This window comes from Mesocricetus auratus, unplaced genomic scaffold (assembly GCF_017639785.1).
Source record: "Mesocricetus auratus isolate SY011 unplaced genomic scaffold, BCM_Maur_2.0 Super-Scaffold_100007, whole genome shotgun sequence".
NCBI lineage: Eukaryota > Metazoa > Chordata > Mammalia > Rodentia > Cricetidae > Mesocricetus > Mesocricetus auratus.
In genome coordinates, this window is record NW_024429191.1 from 67158059 (window position 1) to 67183315 (window position 25257).

At 42.3% G+C, this 25257-nt stretch overlaps 1 protein-coding gene across 1 annotated transcript; it reads right to left on the minus strand.

Annotated features, from left to right (window-relative positions):
* Positions 1–583: 583 nt before the first annotated feature.
* Positions 584–23949, minus strand: Dgke (diacylglycerol kinase epsilon). Its single transcript, XM_040749463.1, has 11 exons — positions 23167–23949; positions 16396–16555; positions 14361–14480; positions 13355–13498; positions 12937–13094; positions 12431–12482; positions 10771–10884; positions 7234–7305; positions 4591–4718; positions 3852–3963; positions 584–3579 (listed from the first exon to the last, which is right to left on the minus strand). The coding sequence occupies exons 1-11, from the start codon at positions 23622–23624 to the stop codon at positions 3400–3402; spliced, it is 1698 nt and encodes a 565-aa protein (XP_040605397.1). The 5' UTR covers positions 23625–23949; the 3' UTR covers positions 584–3399.
* Between the last annotated feature and the right edge of the window lie 1308 nt (positions 23950–25257).

Consider the following 25257-nt stretch of genomic DNA (forward strand, 5'->3'; position numbering starts at 1 on the left):
CCCATGAGACCACAAGTGGGCTGCGAACTCACCCCTCAACCACACTCCTGGCTGAGAGGATCCCTGAGATGCAGCAGCTAGGTCTGAGGCTTCTAGAACACAGGGCATGCTCTGCAAAGGTGAGGCTAAGCAAGAGCTGCTGAGCACGTGACTTCCTGAGGGCTGGAACGAAACTAAGGCCGGGCAGTGGCCCACGCCTTTAGTTCCAGCACTTGGGAGGCAAAAAGGGAGGGTATCTGTGAGTTCGAGGCCAGCCTGGTCTACAGAGTGAGTTCCAGGATAAGCTCCAAGCTACAGAGAAACCCTGTCTCGAAAAACAAATTCCTAGACTGTAAAAGCAAAACAAAATAAGAAACACAAATGAAAACAAGTTAACCCAAACCAAGAAAAAAATTCTAATAATAATAATAATAATAAAATCTATTTAATATTCCTTGTCCTAAACTGTACAGAAGTTTTAAAAAGTCACAAAAACCAAATTAACTTCCACCCCCCCCCCCAAAATACCCCTTATAGGATTTCTGAATATAAAGTGCTAGTTTCTTGCTTCAGTTTTGAACAAAAGTAGCACAAAACCATCATCTATTCTACTGACCTTTCTGGTCAGATTATGTATTTGGGTCCACACTGATGTGCAAATTAACATAACCTTTCAAGTTTTCTAGCTAGTGCAAATTAAAAATCCCACAGTGTACATTAGAAATATTTGACTTTATATTACTCTTTCTGACATGCTGCTGGTAGAGAAGTACTCAGCTTACAGCACAAATAAGAACTTTTCTGAATCAGTCTACATTACAACCAGGTACACAAATGTTCAAAAGGCAACTACTACAGATTTTCATACTCTAAAAAAAATAAAATAAATAGTTTCACTATAAAATTTTTATAAATATCAGCTTACATTACAGGTTCACAGCTAAGAATTACAGAAAATCTAAAACATTTAGATTCAGTGACCTTACTGGACAACTTCTATTCTAGACAGAAGTGCCTCTGACTACAAAATACGTAACCAAGTGCCAGAAACTGCCTAAGGACCTAGAGGAGCTGCTGGGTATTTGGTGTTTAAGCCACATGAGGCATTAGGAATGTATCAGGGCAGAAAAAGACAAGAGATGTGAAAACAGACGGTTCACAGTTTTTCCTGAGAACATGTAAGTTATGTTGCTGTTGAGACAACTTTAAACGGAACAGACAATCTCGTGGTGAACCAGACCCCTGGTAATGTAAGCTACTACTCCCTAATATATAACTTGCAAACGCCAAGTCTTACAAATTGTATTTAAACAAGGCACATGCCTATACATTTATCTGGAATGCAGGGTGAACTAGTGCCTAAAAGTGAGCTGTAGTAAAACAATACTGCTATGCTTTGTGATGCGGTATTGTGAAAGCTACAGAATAAAAATCTGAGTGAGCAAGGCATCAGAAAAACATGGTGTGTTGGGGGAGGGGACACAGCCTGCTCTAACTAGAGTATCTCTAGAATTACCCCAAATATTTCCATTGATAGTCCCAAATTAATGATTTGTTTCCACTATAAATGAGCACTGTGAGCTATAGGTAAATTTAAGAGTGTGCCTCAGGGGGTGACATCTTAACAACCCTGACCATGAATCCAAGGATGAATTTCATTACATTCCAAACAGGATCCGTTCCCAAGGGAAACCCTTGGCTGCAGTTATCCAGTGTGAAGGCCTATGAGTAGGCTGGGACAGACCTGTTGGATATCTGTCAATGGTACAATTTGGCCTCACCTAGGAACAGGTAGAAGAGGTTAACTTAGCAGTGAAAAATTAGTTTGCTAAGTTGTCCTTTCAAAAACATGGTCTAGCCTGAGGTGACTCAGACTAAAGTTTATGGCAATTCACTGACTACAGACCCATAATAAAGCATTAAAAGAGATAAATGGTGGTTTTGGATTAGATTGTAGTCTTTTAGAAGTTAATTCATGCAAGACTACCAAGTGCAAATATGCCATTTGTCAGAAACACACGGGGCTAGATGCCCACTGGGTGTGGCTAACTGCAGAGGCAGGCCACTGACAACAGCGGCAGGGCACCCTCTAATGGAGAGCCGTGGAACCGCCTTTCAATAAGCAGAGGGTGGAGGTGTAGTGAAGCAAAGCTTTGGGACCCCAAGTTCATCGTGTGCCTTAGAGTCTGAGGAATGAGCAGTGAGTGTATATGCTGTGGGAACCAAGGGAGAGTTCTATGTGACTGTGACCACAGATTTGTGTGACCAGTTTACTATATAAAACTGTACACTACAGTGTAAACACTAAACACAAGGATCATGCCACAAGGTTAATAATAAGTTAAAAATAGATATCTTTCCCATTTGAAATAAATATGATATAAACATCTCAGTGGCCTTGCCTCTCCGAGGGTGATGCTGTCAAAATGAAAGCTTCCCTTATGTCTATTTTTTTCTCACTGTCAACACTATCTTTTTTTTTTTTTTTTTGGTTTTTCGAGACAGGGTTTCTCTGTGGCTTTGGAGGCTGTCCTGGCACTCGCTCTGTAGGCCAGGCTGGCCTCGAACTCACAGAGATCCGCCTGCCTCTGCCTCCCGAGTGCTGGAATTAAAGGCGTGCGCCACCATCGCCGGGCCTCAACACTATCTTTTAAGCAATAGAGAAGCTGGTGAATTATAGAGTTTCCAACTTAAAGTACTCTTAATCTTACTTTAGACCCATCCACTTAATATATATCTATTATATATATATTGTGCTGGGAGTATAGTTTAATATAGAGCATTCATCGTCTAGGTTCAATCCCTAGTACTGCCCAAACAAAAACAATTAAAATAAAAAGATTTTTGCATTTCAGCTCAATATGGTCATTAAAATGATGACAGAAAATATACTACTGTGAAAATTTCAAGTACCATTTCTCTTTCCCTTCTTTCTCAGGAGCTCCTAGAAATCAGGATGTTGGGTCCATTTGGTTTGGGGTGTGGGAAATCTCAGGAAGCACACTGCAGGAATAAGCCCAGTGTTAACCACAGCAGTTCAAAAGGCAAGTTAATTTTTAACATGTTATGTTGTCTCTGTATCAAAAAGTAAGAGAGAAATGATTTTTTTCATCCACACCCTATCAAATATGATACTTAATACAGTGCATACTGCAGAGTGAGCCCCAGTCTTGAAACATTCAGTCAGGAGAAACATTTCATCTTCGTGCAACTTTGTGTTTTTTTTTTTTCAAGATCAGAGGATCTTGCTGATAAGAGTATGTATTTGTGAGACTGAAGTCTAGCTGTGGAAACGCTGTTTGCATAAGCTCACACCATTATACGAGGAATGAAATGAAGACTGGCGTGCTAACAGTACTTCCTGTGGGTGACCATGTGTCTACTGGTGTGGGCAGATGCTGTCGCAGCTCATCCCTCTCTCTACTCAGCATCCTTTAGATCCTCTTGATCCGAAGCACTTGAGATGTCATCATCCGACTGTTCTCCAGAGAAGTAGAGCATCAAAGCGTGTGTCTTGTGTGTTATGGTGACAGTACAGGGTCCCTGGGCCCATGGCTCCCCATCCACTTGCATCGGCATCATCGAGCACTTCAAAATCAGCTGAATCAGGAAATAATTACAAGTGTCAGTTCTAGAAACTACAGGCAGGTCTTCCCGTCTCCCACTATCTCCTACGGGCCCTTAACCTTTGACATTAAACAAAAACTCATGCAAATGTACCAAAAGACTGTTTAGGGATTCTCTGCAGTGGGTATTTTATTTCTTTAACTGGCTAGCTTCCTGCAAGCTCCTGCTACGGTCTACAGAGACGAGAAGAAGTGACAGATGCATGCTGTCTTCTCCATATCCATGGCTTGGGAACAGTTACTCACCCGCACTGTGTGTGCTTGTCCTATTCGAAAAGGATTTGCCAGTTTCACTTGGATTTGAGCACAGTGGAAAGACCCATACACTCCAACAACTTCCAGTAAACCATCATCATGCCTAACATCAGAACAAGAAAATATGGCTTATAGAGTGCATAAACTCAAATTATCCATGGAAAGCAAAGCAGTTACTCTTTTAAGTGGGCCACCCATTATTTATTTACTTATTGTGTCTGTCTGTCTGTTTGTTTGTTTATGTGATCAAAGGCATGCAGCTCTGCCACACCCTATTTCATCAATTTATTAATGTCCATGTTAACATATATAGAAGTGAAAACTGGAGGGAAACATGAAAGTTTACTAAAAACAACAACAACAAAAAAAAAAAACAAAAAATCCAAACAAAACAAAACAACAACAACAAAAAACCAGAAGGCTAGGTGTGGTGACCCACACCTCTAATCCCAGCAGTTGGGAAGCAGAAGCTATGAGTTCAAGGCCAGCCTGGTCTACTAGGTGAATACCAGGTCACCAGAGCAACATAGTGAGAACCTGTCTAGCAGCAAAACAAAACAGAGGCCAAACCCAGACTGCAGCTGACTGTGGTGACTAGCAACTGTAATGCAGCTCTAGGAGGCTACAGTGAGAAGACGGAGTTCAAGATTAACATGGTTTACACAGTGACCTTGCATCAAAACCAAACACTCCCAAACCCATCAATCAACTACACTGCAAAAGTACATACCTGGCTAGAGGGTAAGTCTCGTCTCCCATTCCTTCCCACAGCCTGCAGCCTCCGCCCCAGTATCCAATGTTCAGAACAATGATACCTTCCAAATTTGGCAGTTCAACTCGCTCACCATCCAGTTCTAGCTTTAAAGAAATGTAAGTAGTTAGTTACTACAGGGCGCCCTATTTCCACACCTATCTACTTAGAACTCAGACTTCAATATGCATTCTCACAGATGTGAGACATGTCCGAGGGGAAGACAACTCCTTAGACTCAAGGCAACCTGGCCATTCCTGCTCTTCATACAATGGATTCAATTCTTCTTTAAAGATTTATTTATTCACATTATTTTATGTATTTCACTGCTCTCTTCACATACACCAGAAGAGGAAATCAGATCCCATTACAGATGGTTGTGATCCACCATGTGGTTGCTGGGACCTCTACAAGAGCACTTAACTGCTCTTAACTGCTGAGCTCTCTCTCCAGCCCATGGAATCAATTCTTAATTAGTTTATTCCTGGTGTGTGTGCACCCACACATGTGCTGAGGTCCACCTCAGGTATTACTGCCCGGGTGCTATCCACCTTGGTTTTTCAAATGGGTTCAGGAGATTGCATTATGGTCTTAACGCACTATAAGTCCTTTACCAACTGAGTTATCTTCTCAGTCCCAAGTGGAACAGTTCTTAATCAAGTTATCAACAACATCCCTTTGTCCCAATCCTCACTATTCTGCCATTTTCTTTTAACATTTATATATTTTAAAAAGTTTATATGTAGCTGGGTGGTAGCGCACACCTTGATCCCAGTACTCAGGAGGCAGTGGCAGGCAGATCTCTGTTAGTTTGAGGCCAACCTGGTCTACAGAGCAAATTCCAGGACAGTCTCCAGACCTTGTTCTGAAAGACCAAAAACCAAAACAAAACAGTACTTCATGTGTAGTGTGAATTCCTACATACAAGTCTGTTCCACCTGCATGCCTGGTGCCCAGGGAGGTCAGAAGAGGGCTTCAGATACCCCTGAACTAGTTACTTGGGCACCTTACTCTGTAAAAAATAGTCAGAGAAAGCACAAGGCACCTTACATTCCCAGACCAGGAGGCCTGCACTATCTGCACTGTGTTTCCACTGCCAATTCAGAGGAAACCAGATAACAGCCCATCTTAAATTCCTGACAGTATTTTGTGTAATCCACCATCTTCCCTGCAAATGTTTCTAACAGGCTGTGCACTTGGCCTCATTCTTGTCTCATGTACCCTAGTATCAACGGGCACCACCAACGTGTCACTCCCTCATTACAGCCTACACTGGCTTGCTTACCCTGGCACCTGAGGCAAAATTCAAGCTCCAAACAGGCTGCCTCTTTAGCCTTGGCTCTCACCCTCTTCCTCCCTGCAAACTATGTTCTGCATTGAAGCTCTCTTACAAGCATGTGTGCTCTATAGGCTCTGGGTCTGATCTACAGCACCACACTTAATAAAACTTTCATGGACAGTCTTGCAATTCCTTCCCTGCTGGGTGGCTTGGGGGTGTGCAGCTAAGGGTTTGCTAGATGGCAGCTTTCTGGGCTGGTGTATCAGGCTCCTTACTGCATGCTCATGCTATCCATTCTTTCTCCAACATGTTTATCATTCCTCCCATTATTTTACAATAGTTTTGGGTTTCTCTAATTAATGTCTCTGTTGTTGTTATTAACTATTACAGACTCTTTCTAGAAGCAAGCAAAATACACAAGACTGTGAGGTCAGGAGTCTGTAGCAGCACACAATTAACAGTGTCTTTTCTTTTTTCTTTTTTGACTTTTTGAGGCAGGGTTTCTTTGTGTAGCTTTGAAGCCTATCCTGGCACTTACTTTTAGACCAGGCTGGCCTCGAACTCACAGAGATCTGCCTGCCTCTGCCTCCCAAGTACTGGGATTAAAGGTGTGCACAACCACCACCGCCCGACAACAATGTTCTATTTTTACTGTTAATACATTTGTACTTGATATGTAAGTAGTACCATTCAAAACATGAATGAATCTTTTAAACTTTCACAAGCATTCAGATGAGCCAGCACTGTGTTAGGAACTTTGAATTTGCTATCAGTCAGCTTACCAGTTGAACAGATTTTGGAAACAAACCAGGGTCCAAGTTGTGACTACTAGTTCCAGTGGCCATGAACTATCTAACTTAGGAAAATCACTTAATTTTAAATGGTTTTGCTGTCTCTGAGAATATAGGAATGTTTGACATATATGTTTGCATTGAAAATTTAGAGGAGTAATGAATATAATGAATTTAGTCAAGTGGAGGTCATCATGAAATGGCTCACTGGTTAAGAACACCTACTACTCTCACAAAAAACCCAGGTTAAGTTCCCAGGCACCCACATGGCAGCTTACAACTGTCCTGAACTCTAGTTCAGGGGATATGGTGCCCTCTTTGAGTCACTAAAGTTACCAGGCACACAAGTGGTACACTTACTTACATATATGCAGGCAAAACACTCATATATATATATAAAACAAATAACAAGCAGCTTAGGCAAGTGTCTGGCAAAGGAACAGACACTTTACATCCATGATCGAAGTATGTTTACAGAAAACACAGCATTTGCTAAAGAGCTTCAGAATTCAGACAAGACACACGCCTTTAGAAAAGATATTAGTAGCTTACCTCAATTTTTTTATTCAAATCTTTACACTCTTGCACTAAACAATCTTTAGTTCCATAGAATAAATAAACAGCCTAGAAAATAGACAAAACACAACATTAAAATATCAAGAAGACACTGTAAACATGGTATTAAAGTATCAAGAAGACACTGTAAATATGGCAGTAAGCACAAGAAGACACTATAGCAAAGCTCCTGCTACGCTGTAAGCCATTTCTTCCCATGTGACATGGATACTGAAGAGAAATGGAGATGCCTATGGCATACAACCCCATTTCACACCCTTTGAACACCCACTCAGCATATCACTTTATCGTGCAACTATGGTAGGAGAATTCTAGGTGAACTGTGGCCATGACACATGTACTGTTAACTGCCTCTCTCTTTGGAGATAGGGTCTCATGTAGGCCAGGTTGGCCTAGAATTTGATGCTTAGCTTGAACTCCTAATCCTCCTGCCTCTGCCTCTTGGGTACGGAGATTACAGCTGGTTGGCTGTCACCACACCTGATTTCCTGGGGTCCTGGGGATTAAACCCAGTGCTACGTACACATCAGATAAGGACTCTACCAAGAAAGCAGCACTTCTGGACCCTCTCTTTTTTTCTCTGATAGGGTCTTGCTATGTAATCCAGACTGGCCTTGAATTTGTGGTGATTCTCCTGCCTCAGGCTTCCCATTCTTATAGAATGATCCTTCTTTTTAGAAGGTGACAATAAAATCCATTATTTTTTGGTCTAACTAGTCTGTTTTTCAGAGGTAATTTGGGATATGGGTGGAATGGTTTATGTTTAAACAGCATTGCCTCCTGATTTATCTAAAAAGTATATTTTATAAGACTATGTTGAAGTAAGAAAACGTTTTTTTCCCAGTACTCCAAATTATTAAAGGAAAAATGCATATAAATTTAGCAACCATTGTATAGACACTTTTGAGTATAGAAGGGTTGACAGAAGAACTGAAGTTGCCAACTATATAAATAGCAGTCTTTACTGTCTTAGTAACATCATTTCAAAAAAGATTTTATTTTATGTGCTTGGGTGTTTTGCCTGAACACATATCTACGTACCACACATGGGCTGCAGAAATCAAACAGGGCATCTGATGCCCTGGAACTGGAGTTAGAGAGGGTCGTGAGCTGTCATGTGGGTGCTGTGAATCAAAACTTGGTCCTTTGCAAGAGTATCCAGTGACCTTAACCACTGAGTCAACTCTACTGCCCTCTCCTGTCTCAGTAATATTATTAATAAAAAGGGAACTAGTATCTGTGAAAGAAAGCTCTCCCTGAAAATTGTGATGATTTTTTGCAGCTGTTGGATCCTGTAATGGTTGCTGCTACAATGTCTTTTTTTTTTCCTTTTTTATTACCAGTCCCAGAAGTGATTCCTGGAATATAAAGAGATATATCAAAAATGGCCTGTATGATTAGTAAAACTACTAATACAACAGCAAAAATAACAGCAGAAGTTAATCAAGCAATGGGCAAATCGAGAACCACAGTTTCACAAAATAGTATAGATTATTTTTGCCCAAGCATAATCTTGGTGCCAATAATTTCCTGGCGTGTGCTGCTTTAATGTGTCAGATTTCTCTCATACTATCAATGGCTGAATTGATGATCTGCATAAAGTGTGACAGGCAATTGGGGTCCATGCCTTTAATCAGGAGGCAGAGGCAGGCAGATCTCTCTGAGTTTGAGACTGGCCTGGTCTACAGAGTAAGTTCCAGAACAGCCAAGACTACACAAAGAAACCCTGTCTTGGAAAAACAAAAATCCAAAAAAGAGACAAACAAAATCTCCCAAGTGACCTCAGAATGACTATCATGGTTAAGATGACTTTCTTCTTTCCCTGGCCCTTTGCTAGCTATTCTTACAATTCTGTTATGTTTGCCCATAATGGCTAGAGTAGCAATGTGGGTATTGCATTCAGCCTTAACTCTTATTATTATTATTATTATTTTGGTTTTTTGAGACAGGGTTTCTCTGTATTGTTTTAGAGGCTGTCCTGGAACTTGCTCTGTAGAGCAGGCTGGCCTCGAACTCATATCCGCCTGCCTTTGCCTCCCGAGTGCTGCGATTAAAGACATGCACCACCAACGCCCGGCTTTAACTCTTATTATTATAGCCACAATTTTCGCTAAAAATAAAGAGGGGGTCTCTAGGGGACACGGAGGTTTCTGTGCTCACAGACATGCACACAGGTTTGTTCCTTCAGGGGAAGGAATGCAAAACCTTTTCTTTGTCCAGAAGGCTGAAGCTTTCTAGCCTGGTGACCTTTGCTCTCCCTGTGTGGCCAGAGATTATTTTTCCAGCATCAGATCCTCCCCCAGACCCTATCATAAGCTTGTTTTTCTCAGGCAATCTACAGAACCCATCTTTATGAACTTTACAGAGAGTTTCCATGGAAACACGTCTAATGTGTGTTTAGCTTACTTTGTTCCTCAAGGAGATGCATGGATACTTTGTTGTGCAGAGGGATTGAGTTAATTATCACCAGAATAGTTCTCACCAAACTATGCCTAAAAGAAACCACTTGAGGCCAGACTCCTGAAGTTTGAACTAACATGGGCTACTGAGTCGTGCTGAGCAGTACTGCCTTCTTGCCTCCCAAAGCTCATCTCTCCGCTGTAAAGAAGGCTACAAAGACACCCCACCCCCTGAATCCTAGTATGAAATTTCAACTATTTGTAAAGCAGAAATAAGGATACACATAATTTGTATTTATTTTTTTCACAGTCAAGTCACTTTAAAAAATTCCTAAACAGAGCCAAATATGGTGGAGCACACCTTTAATCCCAGCAAAGGCAGGTGGATCCTGCAAGTTCCAGGCCAGCTCAGTCTACATAGTGAGTTCCAGAGCTACACAAAGAGAGACTCTGTCTCAAAAAAAAAAAAAAATCCAGAATAATAACAAACCAAACAAAAACAGCCAGACAAGAGTGGTAATGCCTTTAATCCCAGCACTTGGGAAGATACAGGCAGTGGATCTCTGGGACTTCAAGGCTAGCCTGGTCTACAAAGTGAGTTCCGGGACAATCAGAGCTGTTATACAGAGAAATTCTATTCCCCAAAACAATCAAACCAAATCAAAACCACACCAAATAATACTTCTGTCAAAGGGATCAGCTATGCTAGGAACTGGAGTGATAACTTTTGCTAAGAGCCAAGTGAACAAATGCCCCTTTCCTTACCTCATTTGCTTTGTGTGGTTTTCTTAAGCCAACAGGATATATTTCTCTATTAGTCACTTAACCAAAAATTTATTTTCCATAGAATTTCTTTCAGCTATTTAAGACATACCTTAACATATTTCAATTAACTTCCACCTAGGTAAAATATCCCAACCTCTACTTTTAAAACTCTTGTCATAGTTAACAAAATATATTTACGGATTTTAATTTGAAATCCTATACAAAACAGGGCATATAAATGTTCTCATAAGTCTGTCCAATCTGAATCTAAGAGTGCTGAATAGAATTGAACTATTGATTTTTACTGTACCTTCGTGATAAGCAGGAAATGTTATTTTATCCCACACACCTTGTTAAGAATTCTGCTGGAAAACAGAGATGGTGCCTTCTCACGATGAGCATGAAAATTGAGAGCCATGAGGGCATCAGGTCCAATAGAGAAGTAGTTGTTCATTGTGAACTCCTGCGAGAGAGGAACCAACAATGACTGCCAGTTGCGCCACCCTGGTCAATCTCAGTCCACAATCTTGTTGACAACAGATCTGTATTTACTTTTCACAGACGATCATAAACCGCCAGCGAAGTTGTGGGCTAATAACTACAGACGCGACTCCCACCGCTTTCCATTTCCACTCATCACGCCACATCTCAGACCTTCAATCTGGGATGGCTCTGCTTTTTCTTCCTCCCTTCCTTTCCTTCTTTCATTTTTTGAGACAGGGTTTCTATGTGTAACAGCCCTGGCTGTCCTGGATCTCACTCTGTAGACCAGGCTGGCCTTGAACTCAGAAATCCTCCTGAGTGCTGGGATTAAAGGCTTGCGCTACCACTGAGGCCCTGCATTTTCTATGCAGGCTTTTTTCTCTCCTGTGTTCTCTTGGTACTTGTTCTGCACCTTCTTTGTAACTTTCAGATTCTGTTGGTCTTAAGTTTGTATTCCCATAGTTTATATTTTGCCAATTCAGTCTAAATTCTTCAGTCTTCATGTCTATCACTGATTTCACTCTGAGCAAACAACTCCAGCCTCTTACTCAATACCCCACCCTGCAGTCATTTGAGTGGACATGTCAAGTATTCATTTTACTCCAAGCCCAAATTCCTTAATTTTATTTCCTTGGTTAATACCATTTACATATATCTAATCATTAAAATTAGAAATCTAAGCTGGGCGTTGGTGGAACACACCTTTAATCCCAGCAATCGGGAGGCAGAGGCAGGCAGATCTCTGTTTGAGGCCAGCCCAGTCTACAGAGAGAGTTCCAGGACAGCCTCCAAAACAATACAGAGAAACCCTGTTTCAAAAAACAAAACAAAACAAAACAAAAAATGTACTTGCTTTCTTCTTTTTGTGGCCATCAATTCATCAGTTGCCAAGTCTTGATCAGTCTAACTTTAAAATGTCTTTAAACTGAAAATAAAGTCCTATGCTCCCCTTGTGTCTGTGTGTTATGGTCACACCATCTCAGAATATTTTCTTAAAAAAACAAAAACAAAACAAAACAAAAAACAGATTGGGATTGTGGGTACCTCAGTGGCAGAATATTTGGGGAGCATGTGTGATCCTGTCTTTGATGCTCAGTAAACAAAAAGTATTCTCCATTATCTCTGTATTGCTTGTTATTTGCTGACATGCTTCACCTGTGTATGGGAAATCCTGTGTTCCTTTGCTGATTCAAATTAACCTGATCTGCCAGGGTGGAACTAAGTGTACTTGGGCAATGTTCTTTTCCAAGCATGTTTATAGTCTAGCTTGGGGGCTGGGGATGTGGTTCACTGGCAGAGTATTCATCTAGCCCACCCCCCAATAAAAGCCAACAGAAACAAAACAAAGAAAAAACCCAGACAACCAAAACCAGCAATTCAGTGAGTAAGACAGGCACTTGGGTACTCTGCTTTCTACCCAGCTCCCTTGAGATACCAGACTCTCCGTCCTACCCGACCTGAATCGCAGACCATAGACACTCTGTGCATTTGTTAAATTGCTTACAACTGAAGCACTGAAAACGTACCTTGGGTTTTCTTAAATTGTAGTATCCTTTATTTGTTACCTGCACTTTCCATCTAAAAAAGGAAGTTAAAAAAAGAGTACTTTTTAACCACAAAACCTATTTTCTAGATGACCTGACATGAAAATTCCAATGCTATTTTAAAGTATTTGAGACAGTACCCATATCTAATTAAGTGTGCAAATACTGGCATAATTTATAACTGAACTATTTACAATACCAAGAACAACACACGAGAATCTGTTATAAATGCAACTAATATAGTTCTTTTCATTTAAATTACATTCACTTGTTTTTGGTTTCTTGAGACAGGGTCTTAACTCAATGGGCCAGGTTGGCCTCAAATTCATGGCAATTCTCTGTTTCAGTCTCCCAAGTGCTGGGATTACAGGTATGAGTTACCATGCCCGACCAACTTCACTGAATTTTATAGCTACACAAGTCTTTGTTTATACAAATAATATATCCTTAAGCTCAAATAACAGACTTGCTAGCACAGTGTAGCTTACCGGTCTAGCTTGATTCCATCTGCTTCCATTACATTTCTTAAGACCTGGGCAACTGGGATTTCTCCAGCATAGCCTGTACCCCAACCCAGGGTATTGGACAGATCATTGCCTGTTCCCAGAGGTAAGACCGCAACCTGTGGAATGTACTTTTCTTGTCCCTAGAATATAGAAGATGTACTGCAGATTTTTCTCTTTAGATTATCTGTAGCATAATAGTATTTTGTAAAATTTAAAGACTAAAGCAACAAAGACAAAAATGTAACTGTTTTTCATTCCTAATTATCCAAACGGGCTTCATCTTCGGCTACTTTCATTCTTTTGGGTGTGGTGCTAGGGACTGAGCTACACATGCTAGGCAAGTGCTCTACTACTGAGCCATATCATCAACCCCATTACAGCAGTTCTTAAAGACAGATACCTTAATCTTCATTTCATCAACTGCATCGAGGACCCAGCCCACAGTCCCATCCCCTCCACAAACAAGGACTCGAACTGAGTGGTTAGGAAGAAGAGTGCACAACTGCAGGGCTTTGACTGGGGGTGTTTTCGTTACATCAAACACCTAGAAATAAAAGAACAGAAAGAGATTATGTTTACCCCACACTGGCCTTCACCTGCCTTCAAGGCCTTCAAGATGAAGAGAGGCATAGTCGAGCAGCAGTACTGGCTAGTATGCATGTTCCTCTGACAGTTCCCAGAGACAGGGCCAGAACTCACTGTGGCTCACCCAGCACTCTGACCTACAAAGGAGGAACTGGCCTCATTCTGAAGAGGCCCAGGAGGTCAGACCAGCTACCTGCCATTCCGTAGAGAGCCTAAGTTTACAACGCCATTTGACTCTCTTCCATTCTCGTCAAACTACAGTGTGTAAGCTCACCTTTAGCTAGTGGTCCGTACTTTATGCTTTAAAACAGAACTAGTGCAAATTTCTAGAAAATAACTTTGAAAATTACACAATGATCTAAAATATAAAGACTCAAAATATCTATAAATATTTACTGATACAGGAAAATACTTATGCCTTCTGTGTAGGTGATTTCTATGGTATAGTGCAGGGACAATCTCAACTGGATAAATCACCACATATCTGTTAAGTTACTTTAGTCACCAACGCCGACCCAGTGATTTTTTTTTTTTTTTTTTTGGTTTTTCGAGACAGGGTTTCTCTGTATTGTTTTGGAGACTGTCCTGGAACTAGCTCTGTAGACCAGGCTGGCCTCGAACTCACAGAGATCCGCCTGCCTCTGCCTCCCAAGTGCTGGGATTAAAGGCGTGCGCCACCACCGCCCGGTGAAAGGTGCAAGTCTTTTATAGTTATTATTCTTTCCTATGACTAGGTAGTGATTTAAGGCATCAGTAACCATTGTATTTCAGGGAAAATAAAAGTTAGAAATCTTAGAGAGCAAGGTTCTCTCTTTAGTTACCTGGACTGGATTTAACAGGATCCTAAACTCTCCCAAGAGTCCTTCTCCCATGTTAGTTCCACTACGAGAGTTGGCCAGGATTATTAATGGGGTCCACTGCTTTCCAAACTTGGAAGCTAGCTATAAAAAAAAAAACACGAGCAAAAGGGGATTAGTGTCTGAGAGATGGCAACTATAACCCTTAGTGGTAATGGTGCTATAATTTACTGAAATAACAATTACACCAGCACTATGAACAGGATAATGAAAAACAAGCCCAAAAATGGCAGAGGACCTTATAGCTTGGCCTTTCACTCAATGTAGACCTCTTATGTGCGTATGTCTCCATGTAAAGGTGAGAGACGACCCCCTCCTTCCCTTCCTCATTTTTGAGATAGTCTGACATACAGCCTTGATGGGCCTGGAACTCATCGACATCAACCTGCCCCTGCCTCCCACGTGCTGAGGTGAGAGGTGTTGGCCATATCCCCACCAAGAGAGGCTATCTTCCTTGAAATAAGGTCTCCCGATGGGTCATGGAACTTGCCAGTTATGGCAGGCTGGCTAGCCACCAAGCCCCAGAATACTGCTTTCCTAAGGCAGGGATTACGCAGAGATGCCACCATGCTCTCATTTTTTTTTACACAGATGCTGAGGACTGAGTTAGGTCCTCATCCTTGCATGCCAAGGACTTATTGACCAAGCCACTTTCCCAGTCTCTACAGTATTCTTCCCATGTCATCCTTTATTTACTTTTTTTTACATTAATTTCTATTTAAATTAAAAACCAATCTTATTTTACATACCAATCCCAGTTCCCTCTCCATCCTACCCTTCCATTCCTCCCAACAACCCCCTCACCCCTCCCCCCATCCATTCCTCAGGGAGGGTGAGAACTCCCATGGGGGAATCATCAAAGTCTGTCACATCATTTGGGACAGGCCACGCGATCCTTTTTAAGAAATTAAGTTTAATCAATTTTAATGTATCTTAAATGTATTTTTATGTGTGTTTTGTCTACATGTATATACATGCATCATGTGCTGCATGTAGTGTCCTCAGAAATCAGAGGGTGTCAGATAATCCGGAGCTGGAGAATGAGCTGCTATATGGAAGCTGGGTATTGAACCTAGGTCCTCTGGAGGAGCAGCCAGTGCTCTTACTGCTGAGCCATCTTTCCAGCTCCTTTATCATTCTTTAAATAATATTTTCATAAGGCTCTTGAAGAGAGAACCTACTTCAGGTGGCTCACAACAGCCTAGCAGAAGTCCTTTTGTATATGAATATCCAAGCATATCCTAAATGACTTGCAACTAATACTTGTGGTGTTATGATGGCACCTAAAATTCTGGAATTTCTATGTTGAATCAGGGATGTTCAACATTAGCATTTATGAGTCTGTCTCCAGTTAATACAGTTCACGTTCTTTTAGCCATTAATAGAGTGGATTTTGATCTTCTCTGATCTCATTCGTTTGTCTGGATGTATTTCAGAATACATTAGCTTGAAAGGTTTTGTTGTTTGTGATTCCTAGTTTTTTTTAGGCAAGGCCTCACGGAGAGCTCTCTGCCTCCTGTCTCTATATATTAAGTACCGTGATTAAAGGCTCTTTTATTATTTTATATGTAGGGGTATTTTGGCTGCATTTATGCCTGTGTATCATATGAAAGTAATGCCCAGAGGCCAGAAGAGGGTGTTGGATCCCTTGATACTGGAGCTATAGCTGGTTCTGAGTCTCTATGTGGGTGCTGATCCTCTGAAAGACCAGCCAGAGCTCTTAACTGCTGAACCATCTCTCTAGCCCCTGGTCCTTAGCTTTGCTATGCATTCTAGAACTTGCTATATAGACTGAGCTGATCTTAAACTTTTGGTCCTTCTGCCTTACATCCAGAGTGCTACTATTAAAGTTATTTGCCATCATGATGGGCCGTGGGTAAAGTTTTATAGCTTACCATAATGAAATTTTAAACCCTGTAACCTCTTATTTACTTAATTCCCATTTTTTTCTCAAATACACAGTTTAAGTGAATAAATTCATAAGAAAATAAATTATTACCGCTTCATAATCTGTCTTTTTGTTTTTACGCATCTGGTTAATGGAAGTTAAATAACCTGGTGGGATGATAAGATTTTTGAATTCTCCAAAATCACACTTTTCATTCTTTAAGCTACTTTTCATGCACTCATCATGGACTGTTTTCTGGCACCAAATGCACCTGAGGAAAGAAGAAACAGCCGTCAATTAATTTTCAACCAGTGTTCCTAATCCACAAACCACATTTCTGTGTAAAGTTTATGTTGGGGGAAGTCCTGTGCATTTGTCAATAAAGACTGTCTGGCCAATAGGAATCTAGATAGGTGGGACTAGGAGTCCAGGAGGACTCTGGGAAGGAGAAACACAGAGAGAGTCAACATGTAACGCCATAGGGTCGGAAGCCCGGAACTATTCTCCGGTAAGAAAAATACTTAGATTAACAATTATGGGGTAATTACTTAAGTCAGAGCTAGCCAGTAAGAAACAAGCAAGGCCAACAGCTTCATAATTAATATAGCCTCCTGTGTGTTTATTTGGGACTGATGCGGATCTGGAACCAGGTGGGCGGGAAGGCTCCTCTCAAGGAAAGCTTCTCTTAACAAAATGGTGATCAGGAGTGGGATCATGAATTTCCACGCAAAATAACAAAAGCTTTAAAGGAATTTTAGAAACAGAAGAACAGAGAGAAGCACAGATTTTGGTAGCAGCATTTTTCTCAGGTGTGCTCTGTTTCGCTAGCAACAAGCCGATATTCACATGGCTCGCTTACCGGAGTCTTCTTGACTGGTCATAAAAAGAAAAAAAAAATCAGCCAGCAAGATTGTTTTAAGAGACTCTGCTAACGATTAAAAGGTGTGTACGTACAGCTGGAAGTGGCAGCTTTTGCTGGATGTCAGCATGGACTGAGGCAGTAAGCTAGAGTCATCTTGAAGAAAAAAAAAAAGTCAGTTTAAAACAGCCACGGGTTTAACAGATAAGACATGTGGCCAGAAAAACGTAAAGATTTACAGTAAAGTCAGACTTGGATGAACAAACCTCTAAAGGTTTACAGTGTGTTTAAAAATATATGTGAGATTGAGAGAGAAAATGAAACGGCAAAGTGGTAAATAAATACAAAAGCCGGCTGTGGTGGCACACGCCAGTAGGATTTACTTCAGAGGCAGAGGCAGGCAGATTTCCAAAGAGAAACCCTGTCTCAGAGAAAAAGAAATAAAAGTAAAAGAAATAAAGTAATAATAGATAAATAAATAAGCCACGCAAAGATGGAAAATACACAGAGAGTCTGGATACTGTATACTATTGTGTTTTTCAGTTTTTTGATTACTCAGGAAGGAACTGCTAAAGTACACTGGATTATAAATGCTGCTAAATTAATCCAACTTCTATATTTTAAAAATGCCTTGACTTCAAAATTTAAGTATAAGGATATGTTACTTGGAAAAGGAGTTTTTGCTTATGTTTCTACAGAAAATGAAAAGCTGAGGATTCCTTCCAGGCTTCTGTGATTTGATGAACCAAGACCCCCGGAAGCAGTGGACCAGGCGTTCCAACTATTGAGACAGCTAAGATGATGCAGCTTTACACACCCCGAAAATACAGACTTATACAGGTTTCTGAGTTTTGTCATGATCCCCATGGTATGAGCAGCGCCCCCTTCCAGCATGAAGCAGTTTGGAATGAGTGACGTCCCAATTCCCATCTTGTTTATAAATCTTTGTTTTCATTTAAATGGGATTATTTATAATTGGTTAATGATCACAACCAATCTCCTTTTAATGGTAAAAAGGGGAATTATGGTATGGGTATTGTTTTTCATTTATTCAAGGTCAATTTTGTGATATGTATATTTCTCCTCTTGATTAAGTATTGTGCTTATACTGATCTTTTAAAAAGTAATGTGTAATTAAATACAGATCATAGATAGGTACTTATAATAGTCAGAATTTATAGTTAGGTAAGTTAGGTTTTCTAGATATACAGAAATATATTTCACATAAACAGTCTTCAAACCTTTCAAAGACCTTCAGAAAATGGCATTTAAAATGGTTTAGGGTTTTTCTTGACAATGAGAAATGTCTGCTCCTGGCAGCACCAATTACGTCTGAGACGGACATCGAAGAAACTCATTATGGAGTTTATTTTCAACATGGCAAGATTAGCCATTTGGGAAAGAAACTGCTCTTGCCTAGACTGCTTGACTGTTGTTGTATAATCTGGACATGCAGGACCCACAGAAAAGTGACTGCTGAACTCAGTCTTACAGGGTTCCTGCTTCATGGAAGAGTCTACCAGACTTTCTGCAAGACACAGAAAAATGACTGACAGACTGCTGATGCAGATGGACAGTTCGAAATTTCCTGCTTTGCTGAGAAATCTTCTGGACACATTGTGGCCTATGGGCTAAAGATGGATGCTCTGACAATACAGAGGAACTTCGGGTGACTGTCCAGGCAGTAAGATGTCTCTGTCAATCCTAGTGTTTATATATTATCTTTCTGTGGTCTTTGATGGAGTTGAAGATAGATATTTATAATTATAGTTTTCCTTAGTTATGATAAAAGATAAGCTACATATAGAACTTTGGACTCACAAGGATGGGATGGATGATATTTTCTTTAAATCTTGCTAAAATATTGTAACTATGTTCTTACTTGATAACTGTTCTGTTATATACAATTTGACTATGTTAAAGTTAAGACTTTCCTTTTTGTTTAAACAGAAAAGAGGAGATGTTGGGGGAAGTCCTGTGCATTTGTCAATAAAGACTGTCTGGCCAATAGGAATCTAGATAGGAGGGACTAGGAGTCCAGGAGGACTCTGGGAAGGAGAAACACAGAGAGAGTCAACATGTAACGCCATAGGGTCGGAAGCCCGGAACTATTCTCCGGTAAGAAAAATACTTAGATTAACAATTATGGGGTAATTACTTAAGTCAGAGCTAGCCAGTAAGAAACAAGCAAGGCCAACAGCTTCATAATTAATACAGCGTCTTGTGTGTTTATTTGGGGACTACAAAGCGGCAGAGCCCAGGCAACTGGCAGGAGATAAACCAAAGCGGCTAGCAAAGAAGAAGCTTTTCTTAACAAGTTTAAACAGTGTATCCACACAGAAATGTAATAAAAAAAACAAGAATATACTGCCTATGATCATACTTTTAAAAATACATAAATAGGACGCTTGTGGTCATGCATGCCTTTAATTCCAGCACTTGGGAGGCAGAGGCAGGCGGGATCTCTGTGAGTTCAAGGTCAGCCTGGCCTACAGAGCTAGTTCTAGGACAGCCAGAGCTTTTAAACAGAGAAACCCTGTCTCAAAAACAAAAGCAAGCAAGCAAACAAACAAAAAGCATAAATACTTTCTTAGGGCGATTTTGTAGTAGACACCTCCCTAACAAGGTCGCTTTAGAACAACAGCTGCATGCATTAGAAATGTGTATACTTTAGTTTAAACCTGTTTATGACATCTGTAGTTCCTCAGGTCTGATTTAGAAAATTTTCAACTTGATGTAAAAGGTAAAGCAAACCATTCCTTTCAGGAGCTGATACACAGTTCCATGTCTGCTTCTGAGACGAAGACAGAATATGTGTATTCAGATTTGCCTCTGTATTGGGGATCAGGGCCAAAGACAGGCTGGGAACAGTGCTGGCAAGACGTGGGCTTTCTATTGTTAACCTGCTAAGCTATTTAATCCACTCACAGATAAGACAGATCTGACTGAGCAAAAGCAGGCCACCAGAGAAGGACAGAATTAACTGATTTAAAAAGGAGGGAATAAACACTTTCCTGCCAGATGTTAACTCTTGGCCTTCTATTTTAAAGGTGTTTTTTTTTCCTTTTGGATGTTGAGATTTGTCAAGAAATTACTGTTTACTCAAGAGTTCTATTGATGGCTAAAAATAGGTACCTGTACAATGTGTTAAAGACAATTATAACACAACTTGCTCATGCCATTTATGAATACTAGCTTTTAACATCAGAAACTGTAATAGATGGTTGCACAGTTGAAGTGAATAAATCCATCTACCAGAGGCCTACAGATAATAACTATTGTATATATTATTGTTTTTTAGATACATGCTGCTATTTGACCCTCTCTGACCTATAACTCTCAATCTTAATGCCTCAGGTTCCAACAAGCCTGGCTTGGGTAATTTTTTTTCCTCTAAGACTGGGGATGGAACCCAGGACTTGTTCACAATATTCACAAGTTCTATTACCTACTTACCTACATCTCCAGCTCAGCTAACTCTAACCTAGTATATTAGATTTATTTTGCCTCATATCACACCACATTTATTTGTGGGGAAAAGGGTCAAATTTCTCCACCAGTTTTTAAGCTAGGTAAGAATATGAGATACTGATCTACTTGACTTCCTGATTTCACACCTGCATAGTTAATCAGATCTTTTGAGACAAAGTCTTACCATTTAGCTTCGGCCATAGGCACCTTTCATTAGTTTTTAAAAACTTTCATTATGTATCTACCCACCCACCTATCTTCTACTGTATCACTTATATGTTAGAGGGACATTCCACAGCACATGTGGAGGTCAGAGAACACTTCTGGGAGTTTTCTCCTTCTATCATGAGGGCCCTGGAGACTGAACTCAGTTTGTAAGACGTGGTATCAAGAGTCTACCCACTGAGCCATCCTGATGACCTTTTCATTAGGGTTTTTTGTTTGTTTGTTTTTTTGAGATAGGGTTTCTCTGTATTGCTGTCCTGGAACTCACTTTGTAGACCAGACTGGCCTCAAACTCAGAGATCCACCTGTCTCTGCCTCCTGAGTGCTCGGACTAAAGGTGTGTGCCTCTTCTGGCCTCTGCATACTAAGCACATGTGACACATAAGCATACCCACAGGCAAAAGACCCACACATGCACAATTAAAATAAAATCTTAAAAAAATTAAGTCAGGTTTAGGAATATGGTGAGCACATGTCTTTGCTAGGTTGTAAATATCTCCATTTAAGTTTATTTTCTGGCATAATTATTAATATTGCTCTCAGCCGGGCATTGGTGGCGCACACCTTTAATCCCAGCACTCGGGAGGCAGAGACAGGCAGATCTCTGTGAGTTCGAGACCAGCCTGGTCTACAAGAGCTAGTTTCAGGACAACCTTCAAAGCCACAGAGAAACCCTGTCTCGAAAAACCAAAAATAAAAAATTGCTCTCTTCTGCTCTCAATGTGTTCCAGTGTGGACAATAAATTCATACATAGTAAGAATTTTACACAGGCAGTGGTGCACGCCTTTAATGCAGCTCTTAGAAGGCAGAGGCAGGTGGATCTCTGTGAGTTTGAGGCCAGCCTGGTCTACAGAGCAAGTTCCAGGATAGCTAAGGCTACACAGAAAAACCCTGTCTCAGAAAACAAAGAAAGAAGTAAGTTCTTTGGTTTTTTTTTGTTTGTTTGTTTGTTTTTTTAAAGAGAAGATAGAGAGAGGGGCCAACAGTTAAGAGTGTGTACTGCTTTTGAAAAGCTGGGGCCCCAGCAGCCACGTCGGGAAGCTTACAACCACCTACACCTTCAGCTAAGGTGTGTGCTCGTGTGTCACTCTCTTGTGGCCCCTGTGGGTACTCATGTGTACACCCTGCCCCACACACACTCACACACACACTCACACACACACACACACTCACTGACTCACACACACACACACTGACTCACACATACACACTGACTCACACACTCACACACACACACTGACTCACACACACACTCTCTCACACACACTCACACACACACTCTCACACGCACATACTCTCTCACACGCACACACTCACACACACACACACACGCTCCACAGCTAGAACCACCTTTCTGCTTCAGCTCTTGGAAGTGTGTTACATAGTGAAAGCCAGACAAGGCTCTGACTAGGCTAGGTGTTAGAAATCTTGGGAACCAGTCCTATTTTATCCTCAATTTTTCTCAACTGTTAAAACAAGGGAGAGTAAATGATCTACAAAGCTTCCCACCAACCCCCAACACAGAAGCCTATTTCAGACAGCATCCTACAGGCAAAATTCACTCTTCAGTGTAGATGCTGAAGCCACAAAAATAGCCTCATGTGAGACACTAGTCCTGAAAGATCTGACTAAAGAGATATTCCTTTCTGGGCTGGTGAGGCCCAATAGCCCGACGAGTTGTTAGAGTCACAGGATTCCATGCCGTGGAAGGGAACTCACTTCACAGAGTTCTGTCTTTTGCCCTCCACACACATAATACAACTCTCACAATGTGCACCCCTCTCATAAACAAGCCTTGCGTGTCAAACACTTGACTGTGACACCAAGAGCTGTCTGTGTTGGTGAAAGAAACCAAAAGCGCTGCTTTCACAGTGCCACACCAAGAACCAGCTGGTTTGTGACTGCCATAAAGTCACTTTGTGTGCCCTTCATTTCCCTTCACATAACAGGGGTGCTACAGAGTAGCCACAAGAAAGGCAGGGGGTGGGGATGGTGCTGGAGTTCGGTTGGCAGAGGGCTTGAGTAATAGGGCCTCTGAGTCTGATCCTCGGCATCCCATGAACTGGCCTGAAATCTCAGCATGGGGGACCTGAAGGCAGAAGGATCAAAAGTTCAAGGTCATCCTCTGCAATCGGGTGAGTTTGAGGCCAGCCTGGGCTACAGGAGACCGTCTCAAAAACAAAACAAAGTAGAAACATCTAAAGAGGAACTGCCGTGAGTGCCAGGGATGCTTGTGAGTGAGCGGTTTAGGCCATTTGCTGCGACTGATGATTTTAGGTCTCTCGACCCAGTGTTTGCAACCGTGCCCCCCCCCCAAAGGCCATACCTGTAATCGCAGAGCTTAGGCTGGCTGCCGCACTGCTGCTTGCAGACGGCACAGTAAGAGCACAGGGGCACGTTACCGCGGATCCAGTGGTGAGGCATGGCATCTGCGACCCGGCCGTCGTTCTTGAGCATGATCTCCTTGCACGGGAAGCGCTTGTCCGCCTTCTTGAGGCAGCCCTCGTCCACGCGGAGCCCGCAGCAGTCGCAGAAGGCTCCCTGAAGGATGTGCTGCGCGCACACGCAGCAGTAGGTGGGGTGGCTGAACAGGTCGGTGTCACGCCAGCCGTGCTTGCTCTTGCGGAAGATGTCCCTGCGATGCAGTTGCCGGCGTGACCGCTGAAGGCTACACCAGAAGGTGATGAACACCGGCAGCAGCACGGAGCACAGCGTCCACAGGACCAAGTGGCTATCGGGAAGCAGGCTCTGGGTAGGCGGACTGGTCCGCCGGTCCCCCTCCATCTTCCCAGGCTGGGGCGTGGCCTAGGGAGCGGGCTCGCCTTTAGGACTCACAGCGTGGGGTGCGGCTCGCCTTCGCTGCGCGCGGCCTCGGCTCCCGGAGCCCCGCACCCGCGGGCTCCGTCTAGCACAGGCCAGGCCCGCACCACCGCGCTCACAACGGCCGTCCCGCGCCCCTCTCGCGAGGTCTCTGGAGACCTCCGTCCGCTCGCGCGGCCCCAGGTTCTAGCTGCAGCCAAGCCTGGGGTCGCCGTCCCAACCTCACGCTGAGAGATGTGCTTGGGGTGAGGAGGCCGCGCTGACGGCGCGCACCTGCGCAGTCCGCACGCTGGCCCACCACGGCGAGGGATGGGCGGGGCCTGACGCTCCCAGAGCATGGGCGGGGTCGGATAGGACAAGGCCTATGGCAGCACATTCCGCTGCTGGGCGGGGTTAATGAAAGGCGGGGCCTGCGCTGATGAAGCCCAGTTTTAAAGGGGGGGGGGGGGACGAGATATAGGGCGGGGCCCGCGGCTGCGCTCCCCTTGGGTGGGAGGGGTCAGGTATGAGGGCGGGGTTTCGAGCTGGAGGCGAGGAGAGGTTGGAGGTGGTCAGGAATGTTGAAAGACTTTGTATGGATATGGAGCTTAGGATAGGATGAGCACCGGGGAAGCGAAGACTTGGTGTGGAATGAGTTTAGGGAAATAAGGGGAGGAGTAACACTTGAGGATGTTAATATAGATGTCTGACCGACAAAGTTTCGGAACCACAGGAAGTTCTACCATAAACGATTTACAGTATTTGGTCTTCAGCCTGACCCACTTCCTCACCAGTGGAAGTGGAATTGACATGGTTATGGATGTCATGACATAACCATGGAGAAAACTGTCATTTGAAAGTGTAACGTTCTGAATGGCACAAATAAAAGATTGCCAAAAATCTCCAGTGTTCTTTCTGTCTGTACTTATTTATATATTGGTGCTGGGGATGGAACTCAAAGGTATCACATGCTAGACAACACTATACTGAGCTACCCTAGACTTCTTACTGGTATTATTACACACATACTGGATGATTGCTAGGTGCCAATTACTATGTGGGAAATCCCAGCTCTCAGAGGGAATCAGGCCTGTAGAAACCGGTCTAACAAGAACCAATGGGTGGTGGTGGCAGCGCCAGCCTTTAATCCCAGCACTGGAGAAGCAGAGACAGGCAGATCTCTGAGTTTGAGGACAGCCTGTGTAAACAGTTTCTGTTCTGTCTGTCTGGTCCCAAATAAACACACAGAGGCTTCTATTGATTATAAACTGTTTGACCAATAGCTCAGGCTTCTTACTGGCTATTTCTCTCTTATTAACACATTTCTATTGAACTATGTATTGCCACAAGGCATGTTAGTCCTTCAGTGGCTACATGACATCTCTCAGGTGATTCCTGTGTTTCTCTTCCCAGCCTTTTTCTAGTTTGGTAGCCCCGCCTATACTTCCTGCCTGGCTGCATCCTGCCTGTCCTTTGGTCAAAACAGCTTTACTCATCAACCAATAAGAGAAACACACACACACACACACACACACACACACACACACACACACACACATATACACACACACAGCATACAGAAGGGCGTTCCCCATTAAGACTGGTCAGCAGAGTGAGT